The sequence below is a fragment of the Eumetopias jubatus genome, unplaced genomic scaffold (genome assembly GCF_037043125.1).
Source record: "Eumetopias jubatus isolate StellerSeaLion01/CBP00866 unplaced genomic scaffold, mEumJub1_p1.0 scaffold_13, whole genome shotgun sequence".
NCBI lineage: Eukaryota > Metazoa > Chordata > Mammalia > Carnivora > Otariidae > Eumetopias > Eumetopias jubatus.
The window spans coordinates 6338458-6358256 of NW_028274819.1; the positions used below are offsets into that span (position 1 = coordinate 6338458).

The following is a 19799-nucleotide window of genomic DNA, read 5'->3' on the forward strand; positions in this document are numbered from 1 at the left end:
TTGAGGAAGTGGGTCAAGGACTTTCAACAGCAACCCTAGGACACACAGCCCAAGCCAGGACCCCTGTACAGCCAGCTAAGCCCAGGGCCCCAGTTCGATTTCCCCACCCCAAGACAGCTCCCACCACAGACCACACTCAACCACCACAGCTTCCTTGCAAAAACCCTCGGCTCACCCGAGGGCCAGTGGAAATTTATTTATTTTTTGTCCTTTCTGTCTTTCCCCAAGTGGCTTTTCCTTGCAAAATGCCTGACATGACACCAGAGGGGAACCTGGGAGTGGGGGCACCCCAGAGACTTAAATACAAGCTGGAGGGCAGGGCACAGGTGGGACAGGCGAGAGACAGCACAAGGTACATGGCTTTTCAGGTAGAGACCAAAGGTTTGTTTTTTCTGCAGGAAGAAGCTGTGCCAGAGGGCAGGGGGCTAGGATCCTGGGTGGGAGGGGGTGAGGGGAGAGGCCCTGGACCCTGGGTTTGCACCCACATTCCCCGGAGGAGTAGTGGTGACAGGGTATGAGGACCTGCCCTCGTAGGCTCCAAAGAACAGAAGGGGGAGAATAAGCCAGATGTGCTGCCTCAGGGAAAGGGAAGAGGTGCTGGCAGAGTGAGGGTTAAGGCTGGTGCCTGGCCTCCGGCACAGTGGGCCTTCCACCTCTGCCTGCCATGGGGACAAAGGGGCACGGTGGGCAGGCAGCACATGGGCCTGGCTCTGGCAGGGCAGGGGGTGGCAAGAGCAGGCTCCCTCTGGGCTCAAGACACAGGCCCAGCATGGCTGCCTGCCCACCTGCTCTAGATGTGCTCAGACCCCACCGCAGCTGGACGGCTGGAGCTGTGAGTATGGAAGGGGTGGGAAGGAGAGGCAGGGAGAGGCAAGGGTGGGCTGCTGGGCCCCTGTGGCCCCCATGCCCTTCCTGAGGTCCAGCCCAGGGCCCTGGATCCTGGGTCCTGGATCCCCTGGTCCCATTCCTGGCCCCCGGTGCTGACTGCAGCCAGGGACTGTAGAGGCCAGGGAGGCTCCCAGCTCTTGGGGAAGGGGAGTGGGGGGAGAAGGTAAAGGGGTAAGGAAAGAAACCCACTGCAGCATACATGGGGGGCAAGGAAGGGAAACAGAGGAGCCCTCATCCCAAGGAAAGGTGTGTGGGAGGGTAGCTTTTAAAGTTACCTAGAGGCAGCAGCAGAGCAAGCCCACATCCCCACCCCAGCCAAAGGTCCTGGGTGTCCTCCCTTGGGGGCCGTGACAAAACCAGGGCTCAGGGCAGCAGGCAGATGGGCCAGAGGGAGATGGGGAGCCCAGGACACCCCAAAGCCACAGACTCAAATGCCCCAGGAGAGGGAGGCACCTCCTATCCCCTCCAGGGGCATCATCTGGAGAAGGTGCCCCCTCCCGTCCCACCCCACGTGCCCCTTCTAGCAACAGCCGCCACCAGCTGGCTTCACAGGGGTGCTGTCGATCTTGAGGTTGGGCCGCTCACCCCCTGAGGCTGCCCCAGGCCCCATCCGCTTTTTGATCTCAGCAGCCATGGTCATGAATGCCTGCTCAACATTGGTAGCGTTCTTGGCACTCGTCTCCAGGAAGGGGATGCCCAGAGAATCTGCAAACTCCTGACAAGGAGAGAAGAAAGAAGAGGAGGGGAAGGAGGGGTGAGGGGCAGCAGAGGCCAACCCACCCTGGGTGACCTGACCCAGGCCCCACCCACCTTGGCTGTGGTGTTATCCACCACTTTCTTGGTGGTGAGGTCGCTCTTGTTGCCCACCAGGAGCTTATTGACATTCTCACTGGCATAGCGGTCGATCTCCTGTAGCCACTGCTTCACGTTGGCATAGGATTCCTAGAGGAGCCAGAATCAAAAGTTATTTTGCTCCCAAATGCCCACCCCTACTCAAGGCCAGAACAGGGGCTTTTGAAGGGGATTTCCCTGGGCTCCCGAGAGAGACAGGAGCCCTGAGCTCAGGAACTCAGAGGAAGCTCTCTCTCCTCCAGGCTTAGATCTCCTCCCTGACCCACTCCATCTGACACCCTTAAGGCCAAACCTGGCACAGCACCAGCTGTCTGCCAACAGCTCCAATACCTAAACAGCCTAGGCCTAAGGGCCAGCCAGCTCTGCCTCCTGCAGCTAGTTTCCCCAAGACACAGAAAAGGCCAAAAACATGTGGGGAGCAAATGACAACAGGAGAGAAACCAGAGAGGAGACAGAAATAGAGGGGAATAAGTTAGCAAGAATCACAAAGTTCCTACAGTGGCCTTAAGATCCCTGAAAGGTATGAAGTCTTTTAGCCCAATGGTAGGTGGAGGGTCCTCACAGAGGAGATTCTGGCCTATGAGGGAGACATGTATCCTGGGAACAGAGCCAGACATTCGTCCTGCTTCTGGCACTATCAGCCTCCTTGCTCAGACCAGCTCTCCCAACAGCTGGTCACTCCCTACCCCCTACCCCTGGCTCGTAAACAAAGACAGAACTTTTAGGAACATGGCTGGGCTAGAGGCACGTTTTCCCTTCTGAGGAATCAGAGGTGTGTGGTGATATCCCACTGGGTTCAAACGTACACCTGCTGCCATGTCCCAGGCTGGACCCTGTGGACAAAGAAGGGACAAATACCTGGGTCCTGCCCTAAGGCACTCGGGACAGTGGAGGACTAAACCAGGACACACACACAATGGCAAAACAGGGTGATGAGTGCTGCCGGAGCTCCAGGACCGCCTCTGCCCGGAGAGACTACGGCTGACCTATGTCTGAGGGGACGAACTGGCCTTGTGTGGAAGCAAGTGGAAGGATGGGAAAGGTGCAAGGCGAGGAGATGACCTACACCAGGTCAAGCTTCGGGATGGGAGCAGGGAGAAGTGGAAGGCTGCTGCGACCCAGGCCCTGAGCACAGAAGGAAGGGGAAAGGAGGCAGGCCAGAGGATGGAAGGTCTTAGCCTGGCTAAACTGGACAACCAGGAGCCCAGGAAAGGTTTTCTTAGGAAGGGAGCAGCAGAAGCACACCTGTGTTCTGGGAAGACAGTCCGGACAGGAGTGTAGAGGCCAGATCAGACTGGCAAGAAGATGGTGACCAACTGGGAGGTGGCTGAAATAATCTAGGGAAGATGTGCCCTGAGTCAGGGAGTGAGGCAAGGAAGAGCACAGGATTTAGAGTCAAACCATTTTGGGTGAGCTCCAGCTCTGCCATTTACTGTGTGACCCTAGATTTGTCACATGACCTCTCTGAGCTTCAGCTTCCTCATTTTGATAAAACAGCAGCTCCCCGTCGGGCTGTTGTACGCAAGAGATAATGGAACGCAGGCCTGTCTTATAACAAGCGCTTAATTAGCAGGAGCTGCTGTCATCCTCATCACTGCTATTGTTACAAGGGAACGGACTTGAAAGAGAAGTGTGTGTGGGGGGAACAGAGGGGAGAAAGGGGGGAGGGAAGAGTTTTCTGGACAGGCCAACAGGAACTCTGTAACAAAGATGGGGATGCAGGAGCCAGTTTAGGGAGAGAGGGTGAGGCCAGTGCTGGACATGCTGAGTTCTGAAGATGATCTGGAGCTCAGCAGAGGTTGGCTAGGGGCAGGGAAGGGTAAGTTCAGAAGCCAACACTAGCCTTGCCCCTCTTAGCTATGAGACCATGGGCAAGTTACCTAACACCTCCCCAAGCATATTTCATCTGGAAAACAGGGACCCCACACTTACTTCACTGGGTGATACCATGAAGATTAGAATTACTACACAAAGCGCCAGCAGAGTAGGGGCGCCTGGGTGCCTCAGTCATTAAGCGTCTGCCTTCAGCTCAGGTCATGATCCCAGGGTCCTGGGATCCCACATCGGGCTCCCTGCTCCACGGGAAGCCTGCTTCTCCCTCTCCCACTCCCCCTGCTTGTGTTCCCTCTCTCGCTGTGTCTCTCTCTGTCAAATAAATAAATAAAACCTTAAAAAAAAAGTGCCAGCAAAGAAGAACACAGAGAATATCCAGAGTGATAACTGTGTACACAGGAATCATAGAACATAAGACAGAAGCCAAACTACAAAGTGACCAGACCCATGCACGGACAGTAGGAAGCACAAGATTGGGGGCGGGGGGGGTGGGGGTGGGGGGAGGCAGGGAGTGTGGTGGTGGTGGTACAGGGCAAACCAGTAAAAAGTCGCTGAAAAGAGAACCTAATGCAGCAAGAGGTAGGAGAGCTGGAGATAGTGAACCTTCCAAGGAGAGGGAGGAGAATGAAGGTAAAAGCCATGAGAGGTCAATCAGAGCAAGAACTGAAATGAGGTCATGGAACTTGGCAGCTAGAGGTCCCTGATGACCTCTGAGTAGAGCAGAGTCCACCCACAGCTTGTTGTCCAGAAGACATCATGAGTTCCTGGTGAGCCCAAGGGCCCAGCTGCCCCTCGGAGCAGGAGCTCCTCCAGGCCCAGGGCTGATGTAAGCATTTCCATGGCCCCAGGGCCTGGTCCCCACTAAGCAACAAGGTTCAGTAGAAAGAATAAAGCAAGTAGAATCAGTAGACCCAGGTTTTCTGTTGCTGCCACTTAACTGCACGGCCCCAAGGCAAGTCTCCTCACCACTCTGACCCATTTCCTCATCTGTAAAATGGGAACCTAATACAGACTTCTTTAGAGTGTTAAGAGGCCGTGACAAGTTCTATAAACCGTAAGATACGGTGGGACTGCTTCAGCCTGTTAATAGCACCACCACTGCTAGTGACACACGACTAATGCTGCCACAGCAGACAAAGGGCTCCTACCTCTGCTCACAATGCGCTCAGAGCGCAGGGCTCCCTCACCTCCTTGTCTAAAGCCCTCCAATCGCTTCTCCACAGTGTCTTCACACAGGAAGCCATGGGCCCAGCACAGCAACCGATCAGCTGACTAAACCCCTACGAAACATAGGTGCCTAGAAAGTCTAGAATAAGGTGGCAAGTTTAGCCAGGAGGTGTGAGGCCTGTTTCTGCCAACGCCCTGCAGTGGGGCCTCAGGAGGATGCATTTCTGCAGCTGTTTCCCTCCTAATGAAATGAGTCCAAGTACAGTCTTCCCTTCCAGGCATCACCCAGAAGAGAGGATGGGAAGAGTAAAAAGAAACAAGAACCAAAGACCTGGAGTGCCTGGCTGGCTTGGTCAGCAGAGCATGTGATCCCTGATCTCGAGGTTGTGAGTTCAACCCCAATGCTGGGTGTGCAGATTACTTAAAAAAATAAAATTCTAAAAAAACAGAACAAGACAAAAAAACAAAAACCAAAGACCTGAAGATGAGGAGACAAAACTGGAGATGTGACCCCAGGAGTACCTGGTCGGTGACATCGTACACCACAATGATGCCATGAGCCCCCCGGTAGTAGCTGGAAGTGATGGTCCGGAACCGCTCCTGACCAGCTGTGTCCCACTACAAGACAGCAGGAGAGAAGGGCAGGTCAGCCCTGGGCTACTTGCCCAGAGCCTCCACCACTCCCAAGATGGCTGCTTCTGTACCAGGGACTGGGAAGAGCAACACTCACGATCTGAAGTTTGATGGTTTTGCCATCCAGCTCAATGGTTCGGATCTTGAAGTCCACCCCAATGGTGCTGATGTAGCTCTCTGTGTATGTGTCATCCTGGAAAAGTAGGGACCAATGACCTAGGTGAACAGGCCCAAAGTCCATTTGGAAAATCTACCTCCAGGTTCCTGCCCTGGCCAAGCTTGTAACTGCTAAGCCCCCATTCTCAGCACCCCAACCTGCAGCCCTGTGTCTCTGTTCAGTCAGAGATGCTACTAGGAGGTCCTGCGACTTCATCCTTGGTTCCAAGGTCTTGCAACTGCTGTGCTCTAGGTTGTCCCCCTCCCTCCTGCCACCAGCCAGGACCCCAGGTGGATGGTATGGGAGGCTTCTTACTCACAGCAAACCGCAGAAGCAGGCATGACTTGCCCACGCCCGAATCACCAATCAAAAGCAGCTTAAACAGGTAGTCACTAGAAAGAAAGGATGGGAAGGCATGAAGGAAGGCAGGAAGCCCACCGGCCATGCCATCCTGCAATCACAACTATGGCCTTCTCCCATGATGTGAGACTTGCCTTGGTTTAGAATATTAAGGTGTTCACAGTACCCTCTCACAAGTCCTGGGAAGAGGAGGGCTGACCACCCCCCATATTATAGCTGGCCCAAAGGACTGAGTCTGAATTTCCACTTTACAGAGAAGGAAGCTGAGGCACAGAGAGGGACATGACCTGCCATCAAGGATCACAATCCTTAGGAGAAAAAGCTGGGTATCCTACCCTGAGACCTAACAGACTCCATGGTCTCTGGGCCAGTAGGGGCTAGTTGGGGAACCCCCTCCACTGCCCTGGGGCCTACCTGGCTTGGCAGGGGAGGCCCCAGAAATGGAAGCTAGGGCCCAGCCTAGAGCCTGTTAAGTGAGTAAAGAGTAAGAGCCTGGTATGAAGCCTCTAAGAGGTGGTCAACGAGTACCAATGATGGCAGTTAAAATGTACTGGGTTCCTACTTTGTACCTGGCCCTGTGCTAAATACTGCAAATGCATCATCTCATTTAAGCCTCACATCAGCTCTATGAAGTGGATGGTGTTATTCCCAACTAATGAGGAAACCAGAGGTCAGAAGAGGGAAGTGACTTGCCCTAAGTTACACAGCTGTTAACTTTAAGACTGGAAACCAGGTTCAGACTCCAAAGTCTCTGTGAGAGCCTGTTGGTTCCCTTCTGTGTCCCTTATAATCCAGCTCATGCGCTTCACCCTTCCCCAAGGAAATCTGAGGCCTGGATCTGGAGGAGAAAAAGGAAGTGGCAGAAGAGGAAGAAGACAACGGACACTTGGGGAAAACTGTCAATGAGAAGTCCGGGGCAGAGATGTGGGCCACCTACCCGCAGGGGGAGTGACCAAGAAGTGAGGAGAGTCTGAGGTACAGAGAATCCCACTGGAAGGGGAGAAACAAATGCCACATTCATCTAAACTTCATCGGCAGCGTGACGGCGAAGGGAAGGGGTGTGACGGTGGCGCAGGGGGCCTGCGCAAAGGTGAGGAGAGGGCGGGAAGGGACTGGCCTCCAGGAGCGGCAGGACAGCTAGACCCCGCAAGGGGCGAGGCGGCAGCCCGGGAGGGGAGGACCTCCGGGAGAGCAACCCAGAGCGGCACCTCGGGGCCTCCCGCGTCTGACCAGCCCCAGCAACCGGATTCCGGGAGAAAGGGAAAAACAGAAAAGATTTACTGTCAGACCTAAAGGGCCCGAATCTGGACCGGCTCCAAAACGCCGGGACCGTCGTCAGCACCCAGACGGCCACTGCAAGCAGCAGGTGGGGAAACTGAGGCCTGGAGAGACCGAGGCTGCGGGGTCACCTGACCAATAAGGCCTGTAAGGGGCCGGTGCTTCGGGCTCCAAGTAGTACCCCTTGGGGTCGCAGTGTCTGGGTCCCGAGTGCAAGAACTCGGGGTGCTGAGCTGGGGTCCTGGGGCCCCCGGGGGGAGGGGCAGGACCCGGATGTGAGGGAGGGGGGGGGGTCAGCGGAAGAGGGACCCGGATGTGGGGGCGCCGCTCAGTCCTGACCCAGGCCAGACAACCCCGGTAAGCGTACAGCCCCGTACTCGGGATCGAGGCTGCGCCGGACGGCGCGGGCGGGGCTCACTCACTATTCGGGGTTCATGGCGGCTGCGGTGGCCCGCTCGGTCGCTCCCAGTCAGCTCTGCTCCGCCTCCCGTTCCAAGATGGTGGCCGCTCCGCCCCAGAGGCCCCGCCCGCGACGCGCAGGCGCAAACACTCCCGACTTGGGCCTTACCGCGTTGCTTCTCGGAACTTGTAGTCTCCTTACTTTGCCCAGCTCTCTCTCTCTCTCTCTTTCTCTCACACACACACACACACACACACACACACACACACACACACACACACACCCACACACACACACACACCCACACCCGTTGCGCAGGCGCAAACCCGAGACAGCAGATCCTAGCCCACGCCCCATCGTCGCCGCGCATTGCCTTCTGGGGCTTGTAGTTCGCTCCCTATAGCTGTACCTGGGTTTGAGACAGCTCTCGGGGACCCGACGCGTTCCGACGATGAGCGGTCAATTTTGGGCTGGGGTTGACACATTTCACGTCTGTCTGGCAGAGGTAGTCATCCCTACCCTCGCAGTTCCCGTAGTTGTTAGCATTAGTTCATTTATTTGGGGTTCTTGGTGTGCTGGCACTCCTAACTCAGACGCAGCCCCCGGAGGGTGTCGTCACCCACATTTATAGATGGAAAAGGTCTAGTCTCGGTAACTCGCTCAAGATCAAACAGCTTAGGAAGGGGCAGAGTTCAAAGCCCGCGGTCTCCAGAGCCTCAGAGATGAAGGTTGTTAGAAAAAACTCAATCTGTGAGGCCCCCAAACCAACCCGGGATAGGAGCAAAATATCTGGGCTCCATCAGCGCGGGACCGTACGTGAGCGACACACATGCTCGCTCGCTCGCAACCTCTCCCGACCTCACCCCCAACCTAGAGACGCTGGGGGCCCTTGGCCTCCGCCCCAAAACAAGCCCGGCTCAGATTCAAACGGTCTTTATTTCTACAGCAACATTTGAAAATAGAGAGCGACCGCCTCACCCCCCCAACTGGGGCAGCCCCTCCTGCCACAGGGGCCATCACTGCCCCTAGCGAGAAGCGGCAGGCGTGGGAAGAGGCGTGGCAGGATGGCTCGACGGGCGGTGCCCGGGGCGGAGTCAGGCCGTGCCTGGGCGGGGCCGGGCGGGAGGGGCAGTGCATAAGGCCGGGATGCTGGGCAGGGCCCGGCGGTGAGAGGACCGGCAAGGGGAGGGCTCTCCGTCCTGGGGCACAGGGCGATGGTGGGGCTCAACTCGTCCCTCAGAGGCCAGGAGGAGCGTGAGAAGGCCCAGGGAACCCTTTGGGGAGGCGCCGCCCCCGAGATGTAGAGCCTGGAAGATACCACCGCGCGGAATGGGGGGTGATTAAGGCCTGGGCGGTACCACTAGAGAAGGGCAGGGTGAGGGGAGAACAGGGCAGTACCGTGGACTGAGGGGAGGGGCGCGGCCAATAACTTATTTCTCTATATACAGAAGCAACGGCCGGGGGGCAGGAGGGCAGGAGTGCTGAAGGGACGGCAGGTGCTTAGTGTTGGCTCGGGGCCTGGGGAGGGCGGGCCACTGAGTCTCTACCTTGGAGACCCTGGCCAGTCCCTCACCTGGCCCTGAACCTAAAGAGGGGGCCCTGCTGGATGGAATAAATAAGGGGTAGAGCTGGAGCGGGCAGGCCCAGCCTCCAGAGCTTAGGCTGAGATGACAAGGGAGGAGGTTACCCTGAGATTGAACAGAAAAGACGGGGGTCCTTGGGAGAGACAGGTGGGGCAAGCAGCAGGCCCATGCGAAGGGCTGGGGATGGGGGCAGTGCTGGGTGGAGGCTCTGGCGCTGCCCCTTCAGGATTAGCCCACGAGGGAGCTTCGTCGGGAGAGGTCCATGGAGCTGGAGCTGAGGGTGCGGCTGTCAGAGAAGCCTGTGCCTCCAGGCTGTGGGCAGAGGGGCCAGGTGGCTCAGCTTCGCGCTGCTGCCAGGCTGTACTTCCCTGGCCAGAAGGGGCCCCAGCAGCCAGAGTCCCTGAGCTGGGCCCCTGACCACGTCCTGATGCTCTGGCACTCCCGCCCACCTCCACGCATCACTGTGTTGGCACTGGCCACTTGCATGTCCACCCCATGCAGGAGCTTGGTTTCCCTCATTTGTCTTCCCAGTGTCCAGCCCAAAGCCAGGCCTGGCACAGAGCTGGAAAGGTTTCTAGATAAACAGATATGATTGACAAGCTTGGCAATTACAGAGGACATGCAGTCTTTGGGCTCTGGGGCCTGGGCCTCACTGCCCAGTGCCCCAACACCCACCCGGCCATACCTGGACTGGCTCTTCCACACTCTTGTTGAGGAAGTTGAGGGAACTGGCCCGCTTCATCCTGAGGAGAAAGGAATGCCTGGATTTGCCAAGGGTGGAAGTGGGGAGGATGTGGGAAAGAGTCAGGATGGGGCTGGAGATGGAGGCTGATGGGAGGGGAGCAGATTCGGTGGGTGGTGGAGCTTGAGGGAGATGAGGGAGTTCACCTAGATCAGGAACTCATCTGGGGTTGGTGGGCCATGGGGTGGGTTCTTGAGAGGCTCACCCTGGGTGGAGGGCCCATCCAAGGCAGAGGCTCACCTGGGGTTAGGAGGCTCCTGGGGGCTACCACCCTGCAACTTCTTCACCAGCATCTCACTGCTACGCCTCAGGGCATCTCGGAGCTTCCCAAAGGAGCCGCTACGCCGCAAGGAGCCACTGCCGTCCTGTGGGGGGATAAGTCTGTCTCTGCCACACTGACTACCCAGCCTCCTGGCCCACCCCAGCCCCTAGACTCACCCCACTCCACTCAGCTGCAGGCCCTGCCTCCTCGAGGTCAGACTCAGGCCGTGCCCCGGCAACCCCCGCCACGTCTCGGCTGCCCCGGCGGTCTCCCCGCCCACCGCTGCCATCTTTCAGCAGTTCCACCACCTTGGTCTGGCTTGCGGGGTCCAGGCCCTGAGGGAGTGGCAGGGCACATCAGGTGGAGCCCTGAATCCTGATGGGAACACAAGGGCCACCCAGGTCCCTGCCCACACCCCTCATGCCTGTTGCCCCACCTGCTTGCGGCTGCGGCTGGCACAGTCCTCCAGTGTATGTGCAGCTTCTAGCTTGCCCTGGCGCCGGTACAGGGCCCCCAAGCTGCGCAGGGTAGTGTTGACTGTGGGGCTGTGGACAGGACAGCAGGGCAGTCTCAAACTCCGTGCTCCCCAGGAACCAGGCCCATCCTAGCATCCAGCCCACTTTGGGCCCCAAGGAACCATCCAGCCAACCAGAATCTCTCCCCTCGTGTCCAGCCTTGTGCTCGGCCTACTTAGACTCTCCTGTCTTGGAATCACCCCAGGTTCCTAGGGTTGGGGACCCGGGCCCAGAGCCCTACGTGGGATGTTGCCCCCAGGACTAAAAGCTAGGAGACCCAAAGGCAAGAAAATTGGGCTGTCCCAGGGCAGAGAGCCTTTTTGGGACAGGGGGCCTGTGACCCAGGTCTTGAAAGACAAGTTGACAAAGAGGTGTGTGTTCTGGGGGTGAGCATTATGGAGTGTAGAGCCTGGACTTGGCCCCCACCCAGGATGCTGTTTCCCTACTACCTGCTCTATTTCCAGCCCTGCCCCGTTGTCCTCACCTGTCTACTTTACAGGCCTTATACCAGCTGCCATATTCTCCATAGGGGGTGCTGTCCCGGCGCTTGTCCTGGGGGAAGGAATGGTCAGGGGAGGTGGCACAAGTCCCTCCCCTCTACACATCCCTAGCCTCACCCTCCCTACCCAGACCACCCCAGCCCTGCCCATAGAGCTACCTTGCTCTCCTCCCGTTCTTCTGCATGCATCCAGATGGGCTTGTTGTCCCCTGGGGGGAGAAAGGGGGCTGTCACCAGCCTCCCATATAGGCTTCTCCTGGTTGAAACATAGGACTGGGGTCTGGGGAGGCGGTTAGGGGTACCCAGGAGGGATCAGGGTTGGGCTTTGTTGAATGAACGAATGAATGAATGAATGAATGAATGAAACAGTGAACAAAAAACAGACTCGAAACAATTCTGACCCTCTTCTGGAACAAGGAGATGACATGGCACAAGCCTGTGCTTGAGGGGCTTGCGATTGAGGGCTGGGGGGAGCACATCTTTAAACGCCTCAAGCCCACAGCCTGAGACACATCCTAGGCCTGAATGATAGGCCAGGCCGTGTGATCCCAGAGCAGGAAATGACTGACCACTGGGGGCCGGAAGGTGGCTTCCTAGCGGGGGAGACATTTGGGGTGGGCCCTCATGGTGAACAGGAATTGCCCAGCAGAGGAAGGGGAAAAGACTCTGGGCTCAGGGCATGGGCTATGCAAAGGGTGTATAACAGCACCAGCAGGACCCAGGAAGCTGTGTGTCGTGTATGTGTTTTCACACATGCACACAAGTGGCTGGCAACCAGCCAGACCCCACAAGGGCCCACCCAGCTGAAGTATTTGCCCTGGATGCTGATGGCTAGGCGGGCCTGCGCTGTGTGAGCTGGGGGCACATGGTGGTCAGAGACTCACCATTGACAGAGCCAAACTCCTTCTCATGAGCGCGGGTGAGGATCTCCTTGTACAGGGTCTCTGCATCCTGGTACTTGCCCTGCTTTAGGTAGCAGGAGGCCTAGAGGAAAGGGGCCACAGAGTGAGCAGGATGAAGGGAGCTGAGCCTTTTCCTTCCTCCCTCCCCACTCCTGGCCCAGGGTACCAGGTTGTTCTTGGTCTTGGCCACGTTGGGGTCATCAGGCCCAAGGCGTGTGGCATAGATCTCCAGGGCCCTCCGGTAGTAGTATTCTACCTCCTCAGCTTTGCCCTGGTTCTGGCACAGCAGGGCCAGATTGCTCAGCTGCTTGGCCACATCCGGATGAAACTTGCCCAGGACCTGGGATAGGAGTGGGAGCCAGCGGCTGGGCTCAGGGCTGCCCTAGGCCCCTGCCTGCCAGGCCCAGCTGGCCTGCCCAGCCCTGCCTGCTCCCACCTTCTCCCGGATTTCCAGTGCCCGCTTGCACAGTGGCTCGGCCTCTTTGTACTTGCCCCGCTTGCCATACAGAACTGCCAAGTTGTTTAGTGTTGCAGCCACCTGGGGGGTAGGAGAATGGAGGCTCAATGACCTGGGGCCCTGCCCAACACAGGGCAGGGGCAGATCCCACCTCCCACCCACCCTCACTCACAGCCGGGTGGTCTTTGCCCAGTGTCTTTTCACGGATGGCCAGGGCATCGTTGAGCAGGTGAGCAGCCTCTTTGTACTTGTTCTGGTCCCTGGGTGCAGGCAGAAGCATGGTGAGGGGTATCCTCTAGCCCAAGGCCCTCCCCCTACTGGTCCCAGATCCCTGTGGTCACTCCTCCGGGATTTACTGATGAGTGGACATGATTATTACCCAGAGCTTGGGAAGACCTGGTCAGCCCCCGCCCTCCAGGAGCTTGGGGTGACTTTGAACATTCACTTACAACTCACCAGGGCATTGAGTGCTGGGGGATGAGCCAGACTCCCCAGGATTCTACCCCCACTTCCTCATGCTCAGTGTACCCTGCTGCCTATTCCCCAGGGCCTTTGCTCATACTGTTCTTTCTGCCAAGGAAAACTTTTGCAAGCCTCTCATGTTCTGGGCAACTCATCTTAAGCCTTAACAACTGAGCCACCCGACGTCCCCCCTTCTTAAGCCTTAATGATCAGAGAAGCTGTGCTGTCCCCATCCATAGTTATGCCCAAGCCTTTCTCCTCCAACAGACTAAGCCTGGGGGGAGATCCAGGTACTCTGTGGGTTCAGCCCTCTCTGGGCATAATCTCCTTCTCTCTCCTGCCCAACTGCCCAGTCCTGGCCCACAGCAGGGACTGAGGGTTTGTGACCCAGGGCTGGAGCCTTCAGGAAGTGTGCAGACTCCCATGGATGACTGTGGCCAGAGGCACCCTCACCGATAGACCAAAGCCAGGATGTTCAGCATGGTGGCGACATCAGGGTGGTCGTGGCCTGAGGTCTTTTCCAGGTCCTCAAGTGCCTGCTTGCAGAGTGGCACGGCCACCTCGTAGCGGCCCTGGGAGGCGTACTGAATCACTAGGTTGTGCAGGGTGCGGAGCCGTGCTGGGATTTCATAGCCCCCGTGCTGGGCAGCCACATCTCCTCCTCCGGGGCTGGGGGCTGCAAGGCCAAGGGCAGATCAGATGTACCAACTGCCCATACCATAGCGATGCCTTTGACCTACCTGACATGTGGCCCTGGGCAAGTCACTAGCTATTCCGCCTGTTTCCCCATCTGTAGTGGGTAGAATCCCAGCCCCAATACCTCAAGCTGTGTGTTGTAGAGCAAGCCACCTAACCTCCCGAGCCAGTTTCCCATCTGCAGAAAGGAGACTCTGATATGTGTGCTCAATGCTATTAGCAAGGCAAGCACTGGCCTGGGGCTCAGTCCTGTGCGTGCATCCTCCATAACCTTCAGAGGAGGCTCAGAGAGGGAAAGAAACCAGTGGTCCCAGAATGACTAGTGGCAGAGCAGGACTTGAACCCAGGTCAGGCTGCTCCAAAGCTCTGAACTATGATACCTGTTTCTCAGAAGTTAGTGGGAGAAAAAGAAAAAAAAAAAAAAGTTAGTGGGAGAGAAGCAACATGTGAAACCTGCCTTTTAAACTCCAACATGCTGGGATGCGATGATCAGAAATGAGGCAGGAAAGAACATGGTGGCCTTCTGGTCACCGTTTCTGGTGACCTCTGGGTCCCAAGGACAAGGAGTCCCCTCCCCCACCCTCCCACCCCCAGAACCAGCTGCCCCTCTGCACCTGGGCTCTGCTCCTCCTCGTTGGGGAACAGGTCATCCAGAGAGTCTTTGGGAACGTCCCCCTTCTCCTCCTGGGGAGGACAGAAAGAGTGTCAGGGAAGGAGGGGCATGGCAGCCCACGTGTCCGTGGCTGGGTTAGAGCCGAGTCGGCTCCACGTCCCTCCCTGCTCCCAGGCCCCCCTGCCCAATGGCCTCACAGTGGCTGTGGTAGGGGCTCACACTGGGGGATGTGTCCTCATCCAGCTTGCGGATCTGGCTCATGAACAGCAAGTGCTGCTTCTCCTCCTCAAGCTGGGCCACAGCCTGCTCACTGCGCTGCAGCTTCTGCTGTGTCCCAGCCAGCTCCTCTCGCAGCCACTGGTTCTCCTGCACCAGGCGCCGCACCTGAGCCCGCAGCTTCTGCTTTTCTGACTCCACAGCCCCCAGGTGGCTCGACAGCGCCAGGATCACCTGTGGTGCCAGCCAGCCGGGATGAGGGTTAGAGTCTTGTCCACCCCCCAGCCTGGGTCTCCTGGGGTGTTAGGACCTGGCCCTGCCTATGAGGAGCTACAGGACTGAGGGCCACCAAGTTCTCCTCTCATCAAGGGAGTTCCCCCCCCCCAAGGCCCCAAACAGACCCTAGTCCAAGACCTGAACCTAGGAGGTTTGGGAACCCCAGCTCCTTCCTTCCAGGGTCAGGAGCCCTGGGTTCCTAGGCTGACTCTACTGGACTCTGAGAAAGTCCATCCCCTCTCCTGGGCCTCTAGCTAGTCCTCTGCATTAAAAACCCCAATTCCCACCTCACTGAGTTACCACGGAGAGGGCTAGGTGGGATCCTACGCTTTCCCTGAGCTAGCCATTCTCCCCCTTTGTCTCTCCTGGGGGTTGTACCTAAGCCCTGCTGCCACAGCCACTATCCCATTGCTCCCTGCCCCAGGGCTAGCAATTTCCTAAGAATCCTGACAAATGGCTGAAGAGCCACGGAAAGACCTGATTTCTGCCAAGGTGAGCCCTTGGCCTTATGCAGCTCCTAGAGAGGAGAGGTGTATGTGTCCCAAGCCCCCAGATGGTCTGGGAACCACAAGGGAAGGGGACCCAAAGGCCTCAGCTTCAGCCCCTCCCCCTCTCTCCAACCTCTAGGACTCTTCCTGAGCCTTTAGGCTCTTCCTGCCTTGGAGCCTCGCATAGGCTCTACTCTTTCTCCACCCTTCACAGCCAGGGTCATTCCTGCAGCCGAAGGAAAGGAGGGCACGTTCCCTCCACGCCATCTTCTTGCCCATCTGTGTTGGTGTCTGCACACACTAGGAGGGGGCCCCCTGTGTGTTTATCTCTGTACCTGGCAGCCAAGTGGCCAAGGAGGGAATGACCAGCACACTGCACTGCCAGAGGGCCAAGCAGTCTGCGACCCTGCACTTTCTAGTTGACTAGCAAATGCGTAAGTGACAGGTGTTTCCACAACCACCAGCTTTTTAAAAAAATTCCCTAAACAGCCTGGAAGTATATACAGCAGATGGCGTGAGCCCTATTTTAAAGACAAGGAAACCAAGATGATGCCACCTGCCCAAGATTTATGGAGCCAGACGGCATCTCAGCCAAGATTCGAAGGGGCCAAGACTCTACCCTGGAGAAAGTGTGTACTCCTTGTATACCCCAGTGCTTCCTTAATATCTCCATCTGCATATCGTCCTGGCGGCCCCAACGTAAAAGAGGACCAAAACACAACCCCTGATCATCCAATCTCTCTTGTCTCCTTCACTTGCTCTGGCCACAATCTGGGAGTTACTCTGCCCTCCTCTCTCTCCCTTACTCTGCCTCCAGGTCCTCCTGGACCCACCTCCAGAACATTAGAACTGGGCCCCTTCTCTCCTCCCTCCTGGACACCTCTGTAGTCCAAGCTACCATTTATCACTTGAATTCCAGCAGTGGCTTGCTAACTACCTGCTACCTGCTTCCACCCTTGACTCGCTATGTATGGTTCATTCTCTACACCTCAGCCAAAGGGAGTTTTTATTTTTTTTAAGATTCTTTTTTTAGGGCGCCTGGGTGGCTCAGATGGTTAAGCGTCTGCCTTTGGCTCAGGTCATGATCCCAGGGTCCTGGGATCGAGTCCCACATCGGGCTCCCTGGTCAGCGGGGAGCCTGCTTCTCCCTCTGCCTCTCTCTCTCTGTCTCTCATGAATAAATAAATAAAATCTTTAAAAAAAAAAAAGATTCTTTTTTTAAAGTAATCTCTACACCCAACATGGGTCTCAAACTCACAACCCCGAGATCAAGAGTCCCATGTTCTACTGAGTCAGCTAGGTGCCCCCCCAAAGGGAGCTTTTAAAATCTAAGGCAGACCTTTTGACTACTGAAGCCCTCCAAAGGCTTCCTGCTTTTCTGAGAATACAACCCAAACTAATAAGGTGCAGCATGATCTGGCCCCCACCTTCTCCACAGGCCTCTTCTGTCCCGCTCCTTCCCCAGGAAGCTCTGGTTAGACAGGTCTTCTCTCATTTCTCCCGTAACAAGATCTTTGCTATCTCAGGACCTTTGCACATGTAACCTCTCGCCTCCCTCCCTTTTCTGGAGGCCGGTTTGTTCCTTCCTTCAGGTCTTGGTTTAAATGTCACTTCCTCAGAAGTCTTGCCTGACCAATAAATAAGACCTCCTGCTATAAGCTATCACAAGATCTTGTTCTTCTCTTTGTAGAACTTATCAGGATATGTAACAAATGTATGTGTGTTTCTGACTCTCTCCCCAGTGGATTAGGGCAGAGATCTTGTCTCTCTTGTTGGACCTGTATCTCTGGCACATAACAGATTGCCTGGCACATAGTAGGCACTTGATAACTTACCTGTGAAGGAATGAATAAGAGAATGAAGGGGGGGCGGTTCTTAAGGATTTCTTTTTGATCTCCTATGCCATTCAGTCTCTGCTACCCATCAGAGAAGCCATGAACAGGGTTCTGTGTGGGGGCTAAAGGATGATCAGGCTCTCTTGAGGCAAGGCACAGCTGGGGTTTCCAAAGCCCATTCATTTTTCAACAGATATTTACTAAGGTCTTACCATGGGCTCCAGAGGCCACATGGTTCCCTGCCCAGATTCTGCTCCTACATTGCCAGGATTCCTCTGGAAGGCTCCATCCCTCCCGTGACCTCCCACCTCAGCATCCCAGACCAGCCTACCTGGGCCTCCCCCAGACCCAGCTCGATGGCTTCCAGGGAGCGACGCAGGAGGACACATCGCTCCTGTGAGCCGGGCTCCGCCTCGCCAGCTTCATGAGCTACCAAGGGAGCGAGAAGGGCACGATGCTCCCCGCGCAGGGTCTCCAGGCCTTGGATGACGGCCTTAGTGCCCAGCACTATCTCATCCTGGCTCAGCTTCTCCTCCCGCGGAAGCACCATCGTAGCCATGGCGTGCCGCCTGTGGAGGCGAGGGGGCGGGCAGGCGCGTGCCGGGCCTGGGGCCACACCGCCGTCCGCCCCGGGTTAGGTAAACACCTCGGGTCCCCGTACGCCTGGGTCCCCAGGGTGCCCGGGTCCCCCAGCCAGCAACCCGTACCGTGCCCGCGCTCGGCCTACAGGGGGCGCGCCCAAGCTCGTCTCGGCCCGGGAGACGCAATGCGGTGAGGCCGGTGAGGTTGGATCCGGATTCGGCCCAGACCACCGGCTCAGGCCAGCTGAGGCGGCTCAGTCTCAGGACTTCCCCGGGTACTCCCCTAGCCAGGACAGGGAGCGCTGGAGGTGGGGGAGCTGTCCTACAGGGATCGTGGAGGCTCACTCGCGTGCGGGAGACCCCGGCCCCTCTAGATCCAGCCCCAACCCCTTGGGCAGGCCCTTCCCCAACAGGCAGGCCGAGTCACAGAGCCCCTCGGGAGGCCCTTCCCCTACAGGAGCTTGAGATCTCGGCTTCTTCGTCCCCCCACTAGGCCGCGCCCACAATGACCCCTCCCCATAGGCCGGCGCGACGCCCCGGGGACCCCTCCCCTGAAAAGGCCTCGCTCCCGCCCCCGGCTACCCAGGACCGCGCCCCCTCCCAGCAGGCCGGCCTTGTTCTCCCACAGCCTGCGCCCACGACGACCCCTCCCGTAGGCCAACCCAGAGGCCCCTCTCCCGGCCGGATCGGCTCGCGCGGACCTACGCCTTCCGCTCGGACCCGCTCCTGCTCAGGTTCCGGCTCCCGCCCCGCTTCACCCGGACCCGCAGCCGTGAGCGGGTCCCACCGCCTCCATCCCGCCGGCCTTCCCAGCAGTCCCTGCGCCGCCTTAAAGGTGAAGCCTCTACCTCGGCGGCGTCGGAGGGGGCGAAATACGCTCTTCTCTTTCCGCAGGCTGCCTTAAAGGAGCGCGCAGGCAGGGCCCGCTCAAGGCTGGGAAGGGGGGACTGGGGCGGGGCCATCCAATGTGGAGGGCGGGGTCATTTAGGGGGGCGGGCACCGAGGGGCGGGGCATGGGCTCCCCAGAGGCACCGGTTCCCAAAGGCCACCACCCATGCCCCTGAGGCCTCGGATTCCTCGACTGTACACCGCCCCGAGGCCGCAGGGGTGTGCAGAGACTCGGGAGATCCTAACCCTGAATGCACCCAGTGCCACGGCCAGAGAGGACAGCGGGAGAAACCGAAGCGCAGGAAGAAGGCCTGGCCTCCTCTGAGTTCGGAGCGAGACTTTTGACATTTATTGACGTTTATCGAGGTAGTTGCCCCTTCCTGAGCGTTTACTGTGTCGGGCGCTTTGATGCTTTAAGTGCATGTACTCATTTAATGCCCACAAAGACCCAGTGAAGCGAGCACTGCTATTCGCGTCTCCCAGACCTGATCCCAGGCTCATTTGTCTCTAGAGACTAGTTATGCCCCTCACCCAAATCAGAACTGTTTGTGTTCCTGTGGGATTCGCAGTATCTTAGGGCTGCTTCCTGGGGGAAGGGCTTCTTGGCCCTAAGGGAGAAAAAGTTGACTAAGGGCAGCTGGGCATCTGCTGAAACAGACTCGTGCCCCTGTGGGTGAACACCACAAGTGCTGTTTGTTGACCAGTTGCCCAAGGCAAAGTGATTCAGGGCTCAGAATAAATGTCACCTCCTCAGAGAGCCTTCTTTGATCCCTGACTTCCCATAGAGCCCGCTCCTACACCTATTTCTCTCTGTAGCACTCATGCCTTCTAATAGTTTTCTTGTTGGTGGAAACTACGAATGATTTAAGTTGGTTTTCTGTTTTCTCCCTAGAATGCAGGCCAAGACCTGCCTGTCATGTTCACTCCCACAGTGGCCCCTGGCCAGCCACACAGAAGAACTTAGTAAATGTTTTGTTTTGTTTTGTTTTTTAAGTGTGGAAGGGTACACCTGTTGGCCTTGCCAAATCCCTTCCAGGCCCAGGTTTTGGTCTGATGCTCTGCAGCTCTGGATTGGTGGCTCCTCTGCCACTGCCCCCACTGCCCCTAGGTTGATGTCACTAATGGGTGACAGCAGGATAACCCCGAGGTACAAAACCTGCGTAACAGGGCGCCTGGGTGGCTCAGTTGGTTAAGCGACTGCCTTTGGCTCAGGTCA

General features: G+C 57.3%; 2 protein-coding genes across 12 annotated transcripts; both read right to left on the reverse strand.

Annotated features, from left to right (window-relative positions):
- Positions 1 to 150: 150 nt before the first annotated feature.
- Positions 151 to 7777, reverse strand: RAB1B (RAB1B, member RAS oncogene family). Its single transcript, XM_028118154.2, has 6 exons — positions 7591 to 7777; positions 5850 to 5922; positions 5471 to 5566; positions 5263 to 5358; positions 1699 to 1830; positions 151 to 1603 (listed from the first exon to the last, which is right to left on the reverse strand). The coding sequence occupies exons 1-6, from the start codon at positions 7602 to 7604 to the stop codon at positions 1409 to 1411; spliced, it is 606 nt and encodes a 201-aa protein (XP_027973955.1). The 5' UTR covers positions 7605 to 7777; the 3' UTR covers positions 151 to 1408.
- A 708-nt stretch (positions 7778 to 8485) lies between these two features.
- KLC2 (kinesin light chain 2) lies at positions 8486 to 18640 on the reverse strand. 11 transcript variants are annotated; one of them, XM_028118175.2, is made up of 17 exons: positions 18544 to 18632; positions 17822 to 18017; positions 17446 to 17720; positions 14519 to 14749; positions 14301 to 14370; positions 13444 to 13666; positions 12701 to 12788; positions 12508 to 12609; positions 12238 to 12411; positions 12054 to 12153; positions 11329 to 11378; positions 11155 to 11222; positions 10592 to 10700; positions 10332 to 10490; positions 10134 to 10258; positions 9837 to 9894; positions 8783 to 9725 (listed from the first exon to the last, which is right to left on the reverse strand). In XM_028118175.2, the coding sequence occupies exons 3-17, from the start codon at positions 17671 to 17673 to the stop codon at positions 9441 to 9443; spliced, it is 2070 nt and encodes a 689-aa protein (XP_027973976.1). In that variant the 5' UTR covers positions 17674 to 17720; positions 17822 to 18017; positions 18544 to 18632; the 3' UTR covers positions 8783 to 9440. The 11 variants fall into 11 exon arrangements, with proteins under 11 accessions (XP_027973982.1, XP_027973976.1, XP_027973978.1 ...); XM_028118177.2 differs by lacking the exon at positions 18544 to 18632 and adding an exon at positions 18401 to 18532 and having other exon boundaries at positions 17446 to 17683; XM_028118172.2 differs by lacking the exon at positions 18544 to 18632 and adding an exon at positions 18401 to 18532.
- Positions 18641 to 19799: the final 1159 nt, after the last annotated feature.